This window comes from Triticum dicoccoides, chromosome 5B (genome assembly GCF_002162155.2).
Source record: "Triticum dicoccoides isolate Atlit2015 ecotype Zavitan chromosome 5B, WEW_v2.0, whole genome shotgun sequence".
Lineage (NCBI taxonomy): Eukaryota > Viridiplantae > Streptophyta > Magnoliopsida > Poales > Poaceae > Triticum > Triticum dicoccoides.
This window is the reverse complement of record NC_041389.1, coordinates 606327661-606343782: the sequence shown is the minus strand read 5'-3', so window position 1 is coordinate 606343782 and position 16122 is coordinate 606327661. Positions and strand designations below refer to the sequence as shown.

General features: G+C 46.9%; 1 protein-coding gene across 1 annotated transcript; it reads right to left on the bottom strand.

Annotated features, from left to right (window-relative positions):
• Window positions 1-14197: 14197 nt before the first annotated feature.
• LOC119306304 (transcription factor JUNGBRUNNEN 1-like) lies at window positions 14198-15906 on the bottom strand. Its single transcript, XM_037582560.1, has 3 exons — window positions 15598-15906; window positions 15169-15479; window positions 14198-15054 (listed from the first exon to the last, which is right to left on the bottom strand). Exons 1-3 carry the CDS (start codon window positions 15848-15850, stop codon window positions 14563-14565), a joined length of 1056 nt encoding a protein of 351 aa, XP_037438457.1. The 5' UTR covers window positions 15851-15906; the 3' UTR covers window positions 14198-14562.
• Window positions 15907-16122: the final 216 nt, after the last annotated feature.

The following is a 16122-nucleotide window of genomic DNA, read 5'->3' as shown; positions in this document are numbered from 1 at the left end:
GATTGGCCGGAGCGAGGTGTCCGGCGGACATGTCCGGCGGCGCGAGGAGGAAGACTGCTAGGGTTGGACTGCGGGATTTTCGGGGGAGGGCATATTTATAGATTCTGGGAGCTAGGGGAGTCCAAATGAGGAGAGGTTTTCGGCCAGGCAATCGTGATCAAACGACCGAGAGAATGGAGGGGGTTAGGATGGGTTTGGTGGGCTGTGGGAAGAGGTGTTGGGCTGCAAAGAGAAAGGGGGGGGGGTTTCGGGCTACGCGGTTAACCATTGGTGTATCAAACGACCTCCAAATGGCATGAAACTTGACAGGCGGTCTACTGGTGCTATACCAAGGCCGCTTGGCAAACCACGGTCCATTCCGAGAACGTTTAACACCCGCTCACAAGGAGAGACAAAAAGGGAACACCGGAGGACATAGGAGTGTCGGATTGCAAAACGGACAACGGGGAAAATGCTGGGATGCATGAGATGAACACGTATGCAAAATGAGATGCACATGATGACATGACAAAATGTAACACGCAAGCAAATGACATGGCAACAACGGCGAATAACTGGCAGACACCTGGAGCATCGAAACCGGGGCGTTACAGTCGTGGCCTTTGATAGGACTCAGGGTCTTGGTCAAAATGCGGTAGACAGTACGAGACACATAAAGCAATTCCTTCACGAGCAATTTGGTTCTTGGGGCTTGGCCAGACTTCAGCGGCTTCATCAACACTTGCATGAAATGATCAGAGAGCTCAGGTTCATGATAGAGGAGATGTGCACCTTCAAGGGGAGGACTGACAGGCATGGCATGAAGCAATTCAGAGGCCGGTGCTTTTAAGTGAGTGTTCTCTATCATCCAGTCCAACACCTAAGAATTTATATCATCATAATTTCTGGTGATGTGCAGCGTCACGTAGAATTGAAGAATTAGCTCTTCATTCCAATCACATATGTCAGTGCAGAAGTTGAGTATTCCAGCGTCATGAAGAACACTGAGGACTTGTGTGAGCCAAGGAAGCGATTCCATATCCACATGAGGAATATGCTCATGGTCAAAGATCTTGTCCTTATCAAATAGCAGTGAAGAATAGAAGTTCATCTAACTTGCTGTCCAGAAATACTTCCTTCGAAGATGAGCAGTGTCATATGGGTTGTAATCAGTGAAGAATACATGCTCGTGAAAGAAGTCATCAGCCTTGAACTTCTGCATCTTTGAGAACGGATTCTTCGGCTTAGGCTGAGGAGTATTAGTCAATGTCTTCACTGCCTCAGGAATTACAGTCTCAGGAGCCTCAGGGTGAGGAATTTTAGTTTCTGCTTCAGTAGCAGCCTGGGTCTCCTTTTCTTGAGCAGTTATATCATTAGCACTAGTGGCTGGAATTTCTTTAGTCATGGTAAGAAGAGATGATTGAGGTTCATCAGAGCCCGTGTGATTTCTTCAGTCTGGACTAGGGACTGAGGAATCTGTTGCAGTGGGGTGAACATGGGGGAATTGGGGTAATGACTTTCCCAATAGTCATCATTAAACACCGGAGTGGTGCACCCAATGTCCACGGCTTCTTCTTCTTCATCATTTTCTTCAACGCCTGCCTCTTCAGCCGTGAACTGAGACATGGGTGATGATATCAGAGGGGTTGAAGTGACATTGTCCACTTCAATTTCTTCATCCATCTGCTCCGTTGAAGCAGCAGAAGGATCTTCTTCATCTGATTCACTTGGAATCACATAATCTTCACCAAAAGGAATGATTTCCTTTGATGGCATGCTTGAAAGAGGAACAACATCTATTGGATTTGCAAATGAGCTGGTCAAAGTCTTCGCCTTCTTGGGAGCAGAAGACTATGAGGAACTAGATGCTTTCCTTTTCTTTACTACAGCTCGCTCCGCAACCTTGGTTTTCTTCACTTCTAATGGAGAAGGGAGAATAGGACTTGGTGTTGGCGTTGGTGCAGGAGGAGCAGAGGAAATTGGTGCAGTTTCTTTAGGCACAACTGACGCAGTTTTCCTGACTTGTTCAGTTTCTTCAGGCGCAGCGTCAGATGCTTCAGCTGGCCTGTCTTGTTCTTTAGGCGCAACACTAGAGGTTGCCCTGGCAATTTCTTCAGCGGCTGGAATAGCTTCATCAGCCCTGGTGCTTTCAGATTCATCAGCAGCCTGATTTTCATCAGCGGTGCTGGCATGTTCTTCAGTAGGCTATGCAGATGCTTCGGCCTGAGGAATTTCAATGTGCATTGGAGCAGCAACATTTGGTGAAAATCCCTTCGCCATTCTAACGAATCTGACTTTGGCTCCCAGCCATTCTTCCTTGTAGGCGTCAAATTCATCACTGAGTTTCTTGATCTCAGATTGCAGAGCGACAAGTTCATCAGGCGATAGCATTAGAACTTTGTCCTTCAGAAACCGTTGTTTCTTGTACTGGGCTTTCTTCACAGACCTGGCTTTCTCAAATTTCCATTTTTCTTCAGAAATGAAGGCCCTCAACATATGACTTTGGCCAAGTGTGAGGTTTAATTCTGGCAAGGGAGTGTATGGGTCCTTGTGCCAGAGGTGACTGAAGTCCAGGATCTTCTTCAGATCTAGCATGAGTGGCACATCACTACCCTTAGCTCTAGCGGCCCTTTGCTGTCTGTCTCTGATGATTTCGGCTAATTCTTCATCATCAGCTTCGTCATCATCTGACGGCACTTGGAAGGCAACTTGCTTCTTGTGAGGACTTGGTCTCGTGCCTCGTCCAGCAGTAGCCTTGGTCTTCAGCAAAGTGGGGCCTGTTGAAGACTGAGGAGGAGTTGAAGAACTTGCAGATGCTCCTGAGGCAATTGAGATGCATGTGGTCCTTTGGCAAGAGGCGAGATGCACAGGTGCCGAGGACTTTGCTGGAGGAGCTGAGGGTTTTGCATCCTCGGGAACTGGAGCAGCTTGAGGAATAGGCCATGAGGGCACATTTGAGGTTGGTCGTGAGGGCAATGCTGAGGAATGTGGTTTCCGAGCAGGCTTCTTAGGCATAGCCTTTTTGCTAGTAGAGACCTCAGCAGCGGCAGCATCTGAGTCTTCGTTGAATTTCCTCACTGCTTCTTTGGCCTGTTTGGCCAACTTGGCTTGCCGCTTGGCCCATTCATCAGCATAGTCCTCACCGCGCTTGATGCTAGTGGGATCAGCAATTTTGCCAGGTGCCAACGGAGGTCTTGGGCAAGGAGGGTTTAGAGCGAATTTCTTCATGTACTTTGGAGTGACATATCTATATTCCCTCCATTCCCGTGCCCATCTTCGTTCAATCTACTGAATGCGCACCTTGCGCTCATTTTTCATTTCCTTTCCGTGAGTCACCTCATTTGGAGTGCAATACCCTGCATAGATGTCATCAGGGATTTCAATAGCAGTATTCATTTCCAGTTTCTTCCCTCCTTCTAAGGTCTCTTGCCATCTCCCATTTTCTTCAGCTGAGGATTTTGAACTGTTGAGTTCTCTGAAGAAGTATGCAGCTTTTCTTCGAGGAATGCTTTTGATCAAAGTCTTTACCGTTTTCATTGGTGCATAGATGGCCATTTGTGGGCATAGGGATTTTCACGCCTTTGCAATCTTGCATGCTGAATTTCCTCAACACATCCCTGAGGTATTTCTCCTGAGATATGAATATGACGTTGTGTTGTTGACGAATTTGAAGACCTAAGAAGAATTTCAACTCTCCCACCATAGACATTTGATATTCCTCACTCATCATATAGGAAAATTTGTCACTATAACGTTGGTTAGTACAGCCAAAGATAATATCATCAACATATATTTGGCACACGAATAATTCATCGTCATATGCTTTGGTGAAAAGAGTTGGGTCAAGTGAACCGGGTTTGATACCTTTCTTCATGACGAATTCCTTCAATGTGCCATACCATGCCCGAGGTGCTTGCTTGAGGCCATAGAGGGCCTTGTTGAGTCTATAGACGTGATCTGGAAATTTTGGATCCTCAAAACCTGGTGGTTGAGCAACATATACTTCTTCCTCAAGCTTACCATTGGGGAATGCAATTTTCACATCCATTTGATGTAAGATGATATTATGATGGTTAGCATAAGCAAGTGAATAGCCTCAAGTCTAGCAACAGGTGCAAAAGTTTCATCAAAATCAATTCCTTCAACCTGTGTGTAGCCTTGAGCTACAAGTCGAGCCTTATTCCTTACCACAAGGCCATTTTCATCTTGTTTGTTGCGGTAGGCCCATTTGGTACCGATGATGTTGTGCTTGCGTGGGTATGGTTGCTTGACAAGCTCCCACACATTGTTGGGCTCGAATTGATGGAATTCATCTTGCATGGCTTGAATCCACTCAGATTCCATGAACGCTTCATCAACTTTAGTGGCCTCTGTGATAGAGACAAACGCAAACTGCCGAAAAAAGTTAGACAAGTGTGAAGCTTTTGAGCGCGTGAGAGGACCTGGTGCGTTGATGTCGCTGATGATTTTCTCGATCTGCACTTCATTTTCAATACGAGGATGTGCAGGTTGACGACTTTGCTTAGGCCCAGTAATTTCTTCAGGACCATTTTCTTCATCAGCACCAATATGATTTCTTCACGATCTAGAATGACTTCTTCAGCAGATTCTTCAGTAGGGATGATACCCTCAGTAGCTTTGAGCTTGATGGATTCCTCAGGTGACATTTCATCTAGCATAGGAGGTACGTGCTCTCTTTACGAGCCATTAGTTTCATCGAACCGCACATCTACAGTTTCAACAATCTTGTGATGATTGATGTTGAAGACTCTGTAGGTGTGTGAATCCTTTCTGTAACCTAGCATAAAACCCTCATGTGCTTTCGGTGCAAATTTAGAGTGATGGTGAGGATCTCTAATCCAGCATTTAGCATCGAAGACTTTGAAATAACTTACATTGGGTTTCTTGTCAGTGAGGAGTTCATATGAGGTCTCTTTGAAGAATTTGTGAAGATATACTCTATTGATGATATGGCATGCAGTATCAATAGCTTCAGGCCAAAAGCGCTGTGGTGTCTTGTATTCATCAAGCATGGTGCGAGCCATCTCAACAAGAGTTCTGTTCTTGCGCTCCACGACGCCATTCTGCTGAGGAGTATAGGGAGCAGATAACTCGTGAGTAATACCAAGTATATCAAGATATCCATCGAGACCAGTGTTCTTGAACTCAGTTCCATTATCACTCCTGATATGCTTGATCTTCACACCGAAGTTAGTAGAAGCTCTTGAGGAAAATCGTCTGAAGACTTCCTGCACTTCATTTTTGTAAGTGATGATATGCACCCATGTATAACGAGAATAATCATCAACTATGACAAAGCCATATAATGATGCAGAACTAGAGAACATCGCATAATGAGTAGGGCCAAAGAGATCCATATGAAGTAATTCAAAGGGACGAGAAGTGGTCATTATAGTCTTTGAGGGATGCTTGGCTCTGGTTATCTTTCCAGCCTCACAAGCCCCACAAAGATGATCTTTGAGGAATTTGACACCCTCGATGCCAATGACATGCTTCTTCTTCGCGGGTGTATGCAAGTTCCTCATCCCAGCATGACCAAGTCGTCGATGCCATAGCCAGCATTCTGAAGCTTTTGCAAGTAGACATGTGGCAGGCTGTGGTCCTGCAGACAAATCAACAATATACAAGTCTCCTTTCCTAAAGCCTTCGAAGACTTGCTTTTGCCTTTGTCAGCGTAGGTGATATGCTTTAGATTAGATGGAGACAAATTAGTGTCCATCAATAAGTTCCTGTCACCAGTCATGTGATTTGTACATCCACTATCGAGGACCCACTCAGTAGCTTCAGGTTGTTCATCCTACAGATGAATTAGTGCAACTTACGAACCCATATACTTTATCTGTGAAGAACATGATATCAATTTCATCAACAGTAATAGATATAGCAATATGAGGACGAGAGAAATGACTGATTCATTTCTTCATGATTAGCTTGCATCCATTCAAGCACATTCAGGTCTCTAGCAAATTCTTCAGAAGATTAAGTTCGTTTGGAGACCTGACCCTGCATAAGAGATTAGTTCTTTTTCTTCACCACCCACATCTAGAGGGGTGGCAAAGAGTTCATCATTCTGCGACCTCCATAAGAAAAAGATGGCATTGAAGCCAGTGCACCTCGTTTCACAGAGGAGTGGTTAGGATAAGCATATGAATAAGCAGAGAAATTCTTCGAGGACTTATGAACATAATTTTTTGAAGAATAATGCACATATTCATAGCCTTTAGACTTTCTCTGCGAAACAGAAGGGTTAGCACGATGATGTTCATATGAGGATTTTGATCCACTTGAGGAATTTGATCCAGATGAAGAATTTGATCTAGGGTTCCTTTTCTTCATAGGTGGTGTCAGGATGACATTCACCTGACGATTTTCAAGGCACCTTTTGGGAACCCAGATTTTCTTCATAGGGGGACCGTTCCTGCAGTTAGTTCCAACATATCGAGCAAATACTTAACCATTTTGATTCTTGAACAATTTATAGTTGGAGTCAAATGACTCATCAAAGGAATATGAAGAATCACAAGTAAAGCCAGATATAGTGCATGGATCTACAGGAGGTTCTTTCGCAGCAACCCATGAGGTTTTGGGATACTGCTTAGGTTTCTAGTAGGTCCCATCAACATTGAGTTTCCTCTCAAAGGCAATACCCTCTTTCCTAGGGTTCATGTTCAAGATCTTCTTTTTGAGCACATCCCAAAGAGTCTGATGCCCTTTGAGGCTTTTGTATATGCCTGTTACATACAATTCCTTCAACCCTGCATTATCGTCAGTGATACATGTGGTATCCTCAGATGAGGAATTTGTGACCACAGAGATGGATGAAGAATTTGCAGCAATAGAAGCATTTGAACATTCAGATGAAGAATTAACAGATTCACGCTCAATGCATTTCAGACCTGGTGGAATAAATTCTTCCTGAGCGGATCTGATCTGCTGAGCAAGCAATGAATCGTTTTCCTTCTGAAGATCTTCATAACTCACTTTTAACTTCTCAAGATCTTGCTTTCTCTTAAGAAATTCATAAGAAAGCTTCTCATGATCAGTTAAGAGAGTGTTATGATGATTTTGAAGGTTTTCAAACCTAGACTGAAGTCTCTGAAGACTATCAGTCAAGGCCTTAGTTCAACTCAATTCCTCACCCAACATATCATCGCTTTCATCAAGTATGTTTTTAACTTTTTCAAGAGCTCTTTGTTGTTTAGTGGTAAGGGAAGCAAGTTTAGTGTAGCTGGGTCCAAATTCATCACCCGATTCATCATCACTAGATTCAGAAAGGTAGCATTCAGTTACCTTGGAACCCTTTGCCATAAGGCATGGTGTAGTGGGTGATGATTCTGGGGGAAAAGTCATCTCCTTGAGAGATTCCTTGAAATCCTCAAACCAAGGATCATGATGAGTACAATGGCCTTCATAGATCTTAGGGAGTCGGTCCCAGATAAGCTTCGCATTGTTGAGATGCATGATGCTCTTGAAATGATTTTGGGACAAACAAAAGCAGATGATATCCTTCGCCATGAGGTTGAGTAGAGTGTACTTGCGAATATCATCAGCCTCTGCCATCTTGCATAGATCGGTAAGACCAATCTCAGTGACGGTCCATAGTTTGCTGTTCATCGCCATGAGTTGCTTCTTCATCATGGCCTTCCACTTGGGATACTCATGCCCATCAAAGATGGGGCATGTCACTTTCTTCATTCCTGCAGTCGACATAACTAAAACTCCAGGCGGTTAAACCAAGATCACACAGAACAAGGGAGTATCTTGCTCTGATACCAATTGAAAGTGCGTTAAGTCGACTAGATGGGGGGTGAATAGGCAATTTTTACAAATTCATCACTGAGGAATTTCAGGGTGAGGAAATTCCTAAGTCACGAACAACTAGCAGCAGAATAAGTACTCAAGTGTAAGAATAACAGAGTAACATCATAGTCATCATGATGATATGAAAAACAAACACAGAGCACAAGTAGCGTAAACACAGGATAAGCAGGCTGAAGACAGTGTGACTGAAGAAATTGGATTGAGGAAATATAGAAAGTCTTTAGTCAAAGTCTTCAAACAGTAATGATCAGGTTCATCAACACATGAATGAGGAAATGAAAGGATTGAAGAAATAGAACCAGTAGGCTTGGTGAAGAAAATGATTTGGTAGACCAGTTCCAATTGCTGTGACAGTCGTACGTCTGGTTGGAGCGGCTAAGTATTTAAACTCGAGGGCATACAGTCCCGGACACACAGTCCTCACCGTATTCTCCATGGGCTAAGGTCACACAGACCTCTCCGAACACTCGTGGTAAGTCTTCACAGGTGACTTCCAAACCTTCACAGACTTGGTCACTCGGTGATCCACAATTCCTCTTGGATGCTCAGACCATGACGCCTAACTGTCTGTAGGATACACAGTCCTCAAAGGTAGCAAGCATCGGTTCCACACAGGAACAATCTCTTCAGTGACGCTCAATCACTTTTGGTTTGTAGGTGTTTGGGTTTGCGTTTTGGTTTTTCCTCACTGATTTTCGTTCAAAGTCCTCGGAGGATGGGATGCTCTGAATTGACAAGTGTCAGTTTCTCTCGGAGTAGCCAACCATCTAGTGGTCGAAGGGGACGGCTATTTATAGCCTAGGGAACAGCCCGACATGATAAGACATAAATGCCCTTCGATGATATGACTATTAGGTGGTAGGATATTTTGGACAGCTGGCGCGTGGCATAGCAATGGTCGGATTTGAGGTATCAAATGCCTCAGGGTTATCATGTTCCTCACTGTGTAGGAAATCCGCACTGGCGAATTCCTAACTCCCCAGTCAGAACAAATTCCTTAGAGACCAGAAGATCTTCGTCTCTGTCACTGAAGAAATTGACTGAACTGATATGAGATTTCCAATGGATTCACTCGAAAGGATTGGGTAGGTGTAGGATTTTGAGATGAGCATCACTTGGAAATCAGTTTCCTTAGTATTACCTCAACCCCCTTTAACAGTACGGTGTTTCCTATGACCCAAGAAAGAGAAAATGAAACTACGAAAACAAAAGTCTTCACGCTTCATAATCCTAGCATGAATATCCAAGTCTTCAAGGTCACACCAATTTCTTCACTTTCAAAGTCTTCAGGAGAACCAAAGTCTTTAGCTGAAGAAATTCATTTTTAGGGGTCGACTTTCACTGTAAATATCAAACTCCTCATCGACTTATAGAGCCTGTGTACACACACAAACATATCAGTCCCTTAACCTATAAGTCTTCAATTCACCAAAATCACTAAGGGGCACTAGATGCACTTACAGTAGTAGGTGACTATAACATGCAAGATAGGACCATGAACTCACATATATTCATGAAAACACAATAGGTTCAGATCTCAAATCATGGCACTCGGGCCCTAGTGACAAGCATTAAGCATAGAAAAGTCATAACAACATCAATCTCAGAACATAGTGAATACTAGGGATCAAACCCTAACAAAACTAACTCGATTACAAAATAAAACTCATCCAGCCCAACACCGTCCAGCAAGCCTACAATGGAATTACTCACACACGGCAGTGAGCGTCATGAAATTAGTGATCGAGGATGGTTGATGATGACGACGGCGCTGATTTCCCCTCTCCGGAGCCCCGAATGGACAACAGATCTGCCCCCCGATGAAGAACAAGAGGCGGTGGCGGCTTCGTATAGTAAAACGTGATGAATCCTTCTCTCTGAGTTTTTTCTCTGAATATAAGGAGTTGGATTTGAGGTTGATGGAGGTCTAGGGGACCCACAAGGCAGGGGGCACGCCATCCACCCGTATGGACAGTCAGTGGGCCCCCTTGGTTGATTCTTTCGCCAATATTTTTTATTAATTTAAAAAATATTCTTCGTGAAGTTTCAGGTCATTCAGAGAACTTCTATTTCTGCACAAAAATAACACAATGGCAATTCTGCTGAAAACAACATCAGTCCGGGTTAGTTCCATTCAAATCATGCAAATTAGAGTCCAAAACAAGGGCAAAAGAGTTTGGAAAAGTAGATACGATGGAGAGGTATCAATGCTCTCATGAACTAGCTACCATTGGGGTGATGCCCAGACATCCATGATTTCGCCAGAGGTTGCTAATTGGACAACAAAATCATCAAAGATCCATTTTTGCATTGGTAGATGAGGATATGGACGATCAAGCTTTGTGTCTTGCTTACTCTTTGGTTTTCTTATTTGTTAGGTGTCTTGTAACCTGACCTTTCAACATCTTGTACCTTGTATCTTTGTTGTTTTCTATTTATCAGGGTGTCATTAATTTAATGCCGGGCCTAGGCCTCCTTTCTTAAAAGTAAAAAAGCTACACTTTGGGCTTCCTTGCCACGTGCAGCAAGTGTGATTGTGTTTAGTTAGCAGTTAGCCGAGCCCCCTTGGATGATGCCACATGAAAATCTTAACTCTTAGTGGGTATCTTCGATTTCCATTTTTTTATTGTCCACTCGAATCTCTGAGTGCCAGAGTGCATGGTACATACAATCAACATTGAAGGAAGGACCCATTCACAATTAGATTCCAGTGAAACACATCTTGTCCTTATGTTAGGCTAATCCAATCCAAACAGGATAGAATATGTTGCCATGACACAAAACGGGGCCGACCAATGCCGCCTAAAGGATGCATCCGACGACATGATCTGATCACATATGCAAGAGTACCATTCTTATGGCGTACAATACGGTATAATGCAGAGTAGCATAATAACTGGGCAACATATAGTTCATCTAGATAATTGACTTATCTTTGCTCAAATGTATGGTATGAGCACAAAAAATGTCAATGGAAAGCAAATCACTACCTCATCACAATTAATGCAAAATAACTTCATGTAGATTTGCACAGGCTAGAAAATGGACCCAACTTTCCCCTTCCCATGAGCATGTCCTTGGCATCATTTTTCTTGGAAGTGATGTAATGGTTGCCGCCACCATCAAGATAGTTGGCTACCATTACCCTCTTGTGGGCTCCTTTACCTTGTTCATGTGCAGCATGCTCTTTGAAGCAACAAGGGCTAGCTCTGGTTTACAATGACAGATTCATATTTCCAGCGTATCTATGTAAGAGCATGATTAATAGTATAACCATCTGATAGCTATATGCAACTATCATGTTATCTATAGCATCATCTGTAGTCACCCGTATAGTAAGGCGGACTATAAGGTCGACAATTAGACTAGTACATGTATCAATCATATCATTTTATTTTTCTTCGGATTGTAAGAGTACATGTAGAGCTAGGCTTTTGCATGAGAGCTCACTCCCCTCATTTTTCATATCTCTACCCTTCACATAAGCAGAAGTGATGTAAGCGGGCTATAAGGGCATCTCTAGGAGACCACCTATACTAGAACTACCAAAAGTGCACCCTATCCCACTTTCCTAAAGTATACTTTTGGTTCATGCAATTCCTCAAGCACGTATGTTGCGTTGGCGAGGAAATCCATGTTGGTGAAACTGCACACGGTGCACGTCATCCCAGCCTCCGCGAAAACCACCACCCTGGCCGCATATCTTGCGTCGACCTTAGAGCATCTCCAGCGTTGCCCCTCCCCCCAGGAGGCATAGAAATTGCCGCCTGGGGGCGAGCCGGTGGCAAATTCGGCTCTGGGGCGGTTGGGCACCCAGTCGTCGCCCCCAGGCGTCGATATCAGCCCATTACTCGGCACACTTTCGTCGAAAAATGGCCCGATATCGGCCCGGTTCGGCGTGAATTCTCCATAAATAATTTTTTGCCTCCATAGTTCATCACAGAAAATCAATAGAAATCAAATAGTTCAACAAATAGTTCAATACAAATTATATAGTTCAACAAATAAAAACGCATATTTCACACGTCGTTCCTGGCGTCGCCCTTGAGCCTCCATAGGTGCTCCACCAGATCGTGTTGCAGTTGTTGATGCACTTGTGGGTTTCGGATCTCCTGACACATATTGAGGTTGGCAGTCCAGGTTGCCGGTAGCTGGTGATCAACTTGTTCAAGAGGACCCTGCCTGTAATATGGTTTAGTGTCAAACACTGGCTCTTCCTGCTCGCTCTCAATGTGATTGTTGTGCAAAATGACACAACAAGTCATGATCTCCCACATTTGATTTTTCGACCAGGTCTGAGCAGGGTACCGGACAACAGCAAAACAAGATTGGAGCACACCAAATGCCTGCTTGATATCCTTCCTGCAAGCCTCCTGAACCTTCGCAAAGAAGGACTTCTTGCCTCCTGGCAGAGCGTTTGAGATAGTCTTCACAAATGTCGACCATCTTGGATAGATGCCATCAGCTAGATAGTGCCCCTTGTTGTACTGCCGCCCATTGATCTCGAAGTTCACCGGAGGAGAATGACCTTCAACAAGCTTGGCAAAGACAGGGGAGCACTGCAGGATGTTGATGTCATTGTGAGTTCCTGGCATCCAAAAGAAAGAGTGCCAAATCCAGAGGTCCTGTGTGGCCACTGCCTCAAGTACCATACTGCAACCGCCTTTGGCGCCTTTGTACAACCCCTGCCAAGCAAATGGACAGTTCTTCCATTTCGAATGCATGTAGTCGATGCTTCCAAGCATCCCAGGAAATCCTCTTATTGCATTCTGTGCTAGGATCCGAGCAGTGTCTTCAGCATTGGGTGATCGCAAGTATTGCGGTCCAAACACTGCCACCACTGCCCTGCAGAACTTATAGAAACACTCAGTGGTCATGGACTCGGCCATGCGCCCATAGTCGTCGAGTGAATCACCAGGAGCTCTGTATTGAAGCATCCTCATAGCTGTCGTGCACTTCTGGATTGAGGTGAATCCAAGTGTGTCAGTGCAATCCTTCTTGCACTTGAAGTAGTTGTCGAACTTTTGGATGGAATTCACAATCCCGAGGAAAAGCTTTCGGCTCATCCAATAACGGAGCCGAAATGTTTTCTCGCCGTGCAATGGAGCGTCGGCGAAGTAGTCGGAGTAGAGCATGCAGTAGCTTTCCAGACGATGCCAGTTATCTTCTTTCACCCGCCTCGGCGACGAGCCACCTCTCCGCGGATTTTCATTGCTCGCGAGCAGGCCAGCGAGGGCGGCGAGCACCATGAGATGCTCCTGCTCCTGGACGTCGGCTTCGGCTTCCTCCTCCAGCAACGCTGCGAGCGCCTCCTCGTCGTCCGAGTCCATTGCCGGGCCTGGCAGACAAATCGACGAACACCTTGCGGGTTTGGTGGGCGTACATCCGCCGGTGTACAGCCCCTGCGCGACCTGAATGCCGGAAAAATCGCCCGGACGGCGGTGGAGAGGGTGCCTCGGCAAAACCTCTTCTCTTTTCCGGCGGTGGAGAGGGGACGAGAATCTTGACGAGCGGCTTGACTTTTCGCCTGACAGTGTGGCCCCAGGTGTGCTTTTTCCTTGCGCCGGAGCCCCCGAGCGCCCCGAGCGCGCCGGGTTCGGCCTGCGATCGCCGGGCCAAAAACAGGCCGAGCCGGCGGAAGTCAACGTCTTGGGGGCGTGATTGGAGCATTGTTTCGGCACCGGCGCGTAAAAAGTCGCCTTAGAGCATGGAGGCCACGCTCCTTGGAGCCGCCGCTATGGAAGCATGAGAGGAAGAGGGGCCGAGCCTGTAGCTTCGTCCGCGTGAGACGGCCGTCCTGGCGCACCCCAGGGGCCTAGTGCCACCCTTGGGCAAGGGCAGCCCGGTGGGTAGCTTGCGGTGGCACAAGGGGAAGAAGGGACTCTTGACAGAAGGGCACCCGTACTTGGTAGATCACGATGACACAACACGCAGACGCACGCACACTTGGACGATGCAGAACATGCACACCCACACGAATCGTCTTCCCTGCTTCCGACCATGGCTCTGCAGACGAATCATGAAATTCTTCGGTTTTTCATTCACTGAAGCGGCGGACCGCCGGCGGCACGAGTTCCGATGGCGGCATCGTGGCACAGGGTTTGCGCGGCTGTCTTCCTACGTTTGCTCCAGGGTTGCTAGTTGGACCGAATATAATCATTTGGGGAAGATTTTCAAGTAGCCAAACTTATAATTTTTTAGTGAAGTTGGATTTAGGGTATCTGTCAGCTAGTGCTTAACTCCCTAAAAACTCAATTCTGTTCCTCAAATATAGGTTTTCAAGGAGCCCCTTATTATACTTTGCTCTAACTAGAAAAACAATCATATGTACTTATATCATTTCAATCGCACAGGATTAGCTATGATTTCAGGGACATTGTTAAGATACATGTTAACAAGGACAAGATGAGCCCAGCAATGAAGTCTGCTGCTTCCCCGGACAACCCGAGACACCACACTCAGCCGCCAGGACTCCATTTCAAGACCTTCCGATGACCCGATTCAACCAATCCAGAGGCACCACAGAAGGTAGAAGCCGAGTACTACCCGGTCGCCATCGTCGACGGCGGAACAGTAAACCCCATCCCGAATTGGGCAGGAAGTTTCCCAGACACCGTCGCTGTTACGCCGTTTCTTTCAGTTTCCGAAGCAGCGAGTGTTACCGAAGCCGCCGGGAGTGACCGGCCCGTCGGCGAACTCGCGGGAGCCTACGGAGCCGAAGAGTTTCCTGCTGAATGCTGATCAACCGTATGATCTGTAGTCGTAAAACCCTGCCGGATCGGTGACCTCCAGCATCCTCGCGATCTCCTCCAAGTACCCCTCGACCTTGTAGAAATCGTTCGCGGCGACGGCGTGGCTATGGTCATTCTGGTGGAAGGTGACGGCCGTTGATAGTGTATCCTGTGGCTTCTCCTCCGGCTCCGGCACGGCGGGTGCAGCGTTCCATTGCCCCTGGAACGGCTGGTTGTGCATGGTATCCCTGTAGAAGAAGTTGTTGCCGTTCACTGCGTCCATCTGACTGACGTACTGGTGCTGCTGCTGGGGGATGCAAGGAGCGCCGGGTGCCGGAGCCTGCAGGCAGTTCATGTACTCGTCGCCGGCCTCGGACGACTCGAAGCTCCCCGTGTTGGAGTTCGAGTCGGCGGCGGACGGCGCGGGCGGCGGCCTCCACGGCTGCTGCTGCTTCCGGTAGGTGATGGCCCTCCTGAAGATCCTGCAGATGGTCCACACCTCCTGCATTTCCAGGTCACACGTCAGAGGGTCAATGTTACACTCACACCGCACCACATCACAAGTGCCACGGACCGTGACTTTGGTGGAAATGGAATGCACGCGTGGACCACTTACCGCTTCCTGCATGCTCGGGGAGGAGTTGGTGGCCGCGGCGGCGGCCGGCGGGAGGCGGAACTCGTGCATCATCCAGTCAGTCTTGGTGCCCTTGCCGGTGCTGCCGCGGTAGTAGACGAGCGACTTCTTCAGCCCGATGGACACGCCGGAACTGGCGCTGCCGCTGCCGGCGGAGTAGATCGGCCGGTCGATGCCGGTGGCCTTCCAGAAGCCGGATCCGGTCACCCGATTGGGCCGGATGCTGTTCCGGTACTTCCTCCCCCTGAGGCAGAAGAAGTACCACTCTTTCTCCCCGCCAACCGTGCTCGCCTCTTCGTAATTTGCAGGTGGATGATTGCACTCTGTCAGATAGAAAGTCTTTGTCCCAGAAAAGAAATTGCACTTGATCAAGCCATGGCGCATGATGATGAATGGAGAGAAGGAACTTACTGGGGAGATCCCATGGGTCGTGCTTGTAGATGTCCATCTCCCGGATGACCTCGATGCTGAGGGATTTCCCGGCCACCTTGCGCCGGAGGTAGAAGGTGACGAGCTCCTCGTCGGTGGGGTGGAACCGGTACCCCGGCAGCACCACGTCCTCCTCCCCCTCATCGTCTTCGGCGCCGCCGAGCACCACCTCCCCGTCTCTCGTTGCCTTCTCCATCTCCAACTCCATGGCGCTCAACTTCGCCTTGGCCACCATCGTTTATACGTCTTGCTTGCTGGTTGTTGCTGCTTCTCGGCCTAGTTCTATACTTGTATGGATCTTGTTCCTTGTGTCGTGCATATGCGTTGTATATATAGGAAGCTCTTGCCTCTTGGTAGTATTGGAGTTAAGTAGATGGAGGTGAAAGCGTTGGGGGATTATAATTTATAAATGAGGCGGGCGAGGGCTCTGTAAGAAGTTAAGGAGGTGACATAATTGCGGGCGAAGTTGCTTGGTCTCATTTCTCCCGCCACAGCCGATCTTGACGA

What these genes read in the sequence shown, in the direction of transcription:
- LOC119306304 (XM_037582560.1), bottom strand. Translation starts at nt 15,850, where the DNA reads ATGGTGGCCAAGGCGAAGTTGAGCGCCATGGAGTTGGAGATGGAGAAG. An exon ending in CGACCCATGGGATCTCCCCA is followed by an intron (nt 15,480 to 15,597) that starts GTAAGTTCCTTC and finishes CAAATTACGAAG; the next exon opens with AGGCGAGCACGGTTGGCGGG. An exon ending in CCCCGAGCATGCAGGAAGCG is followed by an intron (nt 15,055 to 15,168) that starts GTAAGTGGTCCA and finishes CTGGAAATGCAG; the next exon opens with GAGGTGTGGACCATCTGCAG.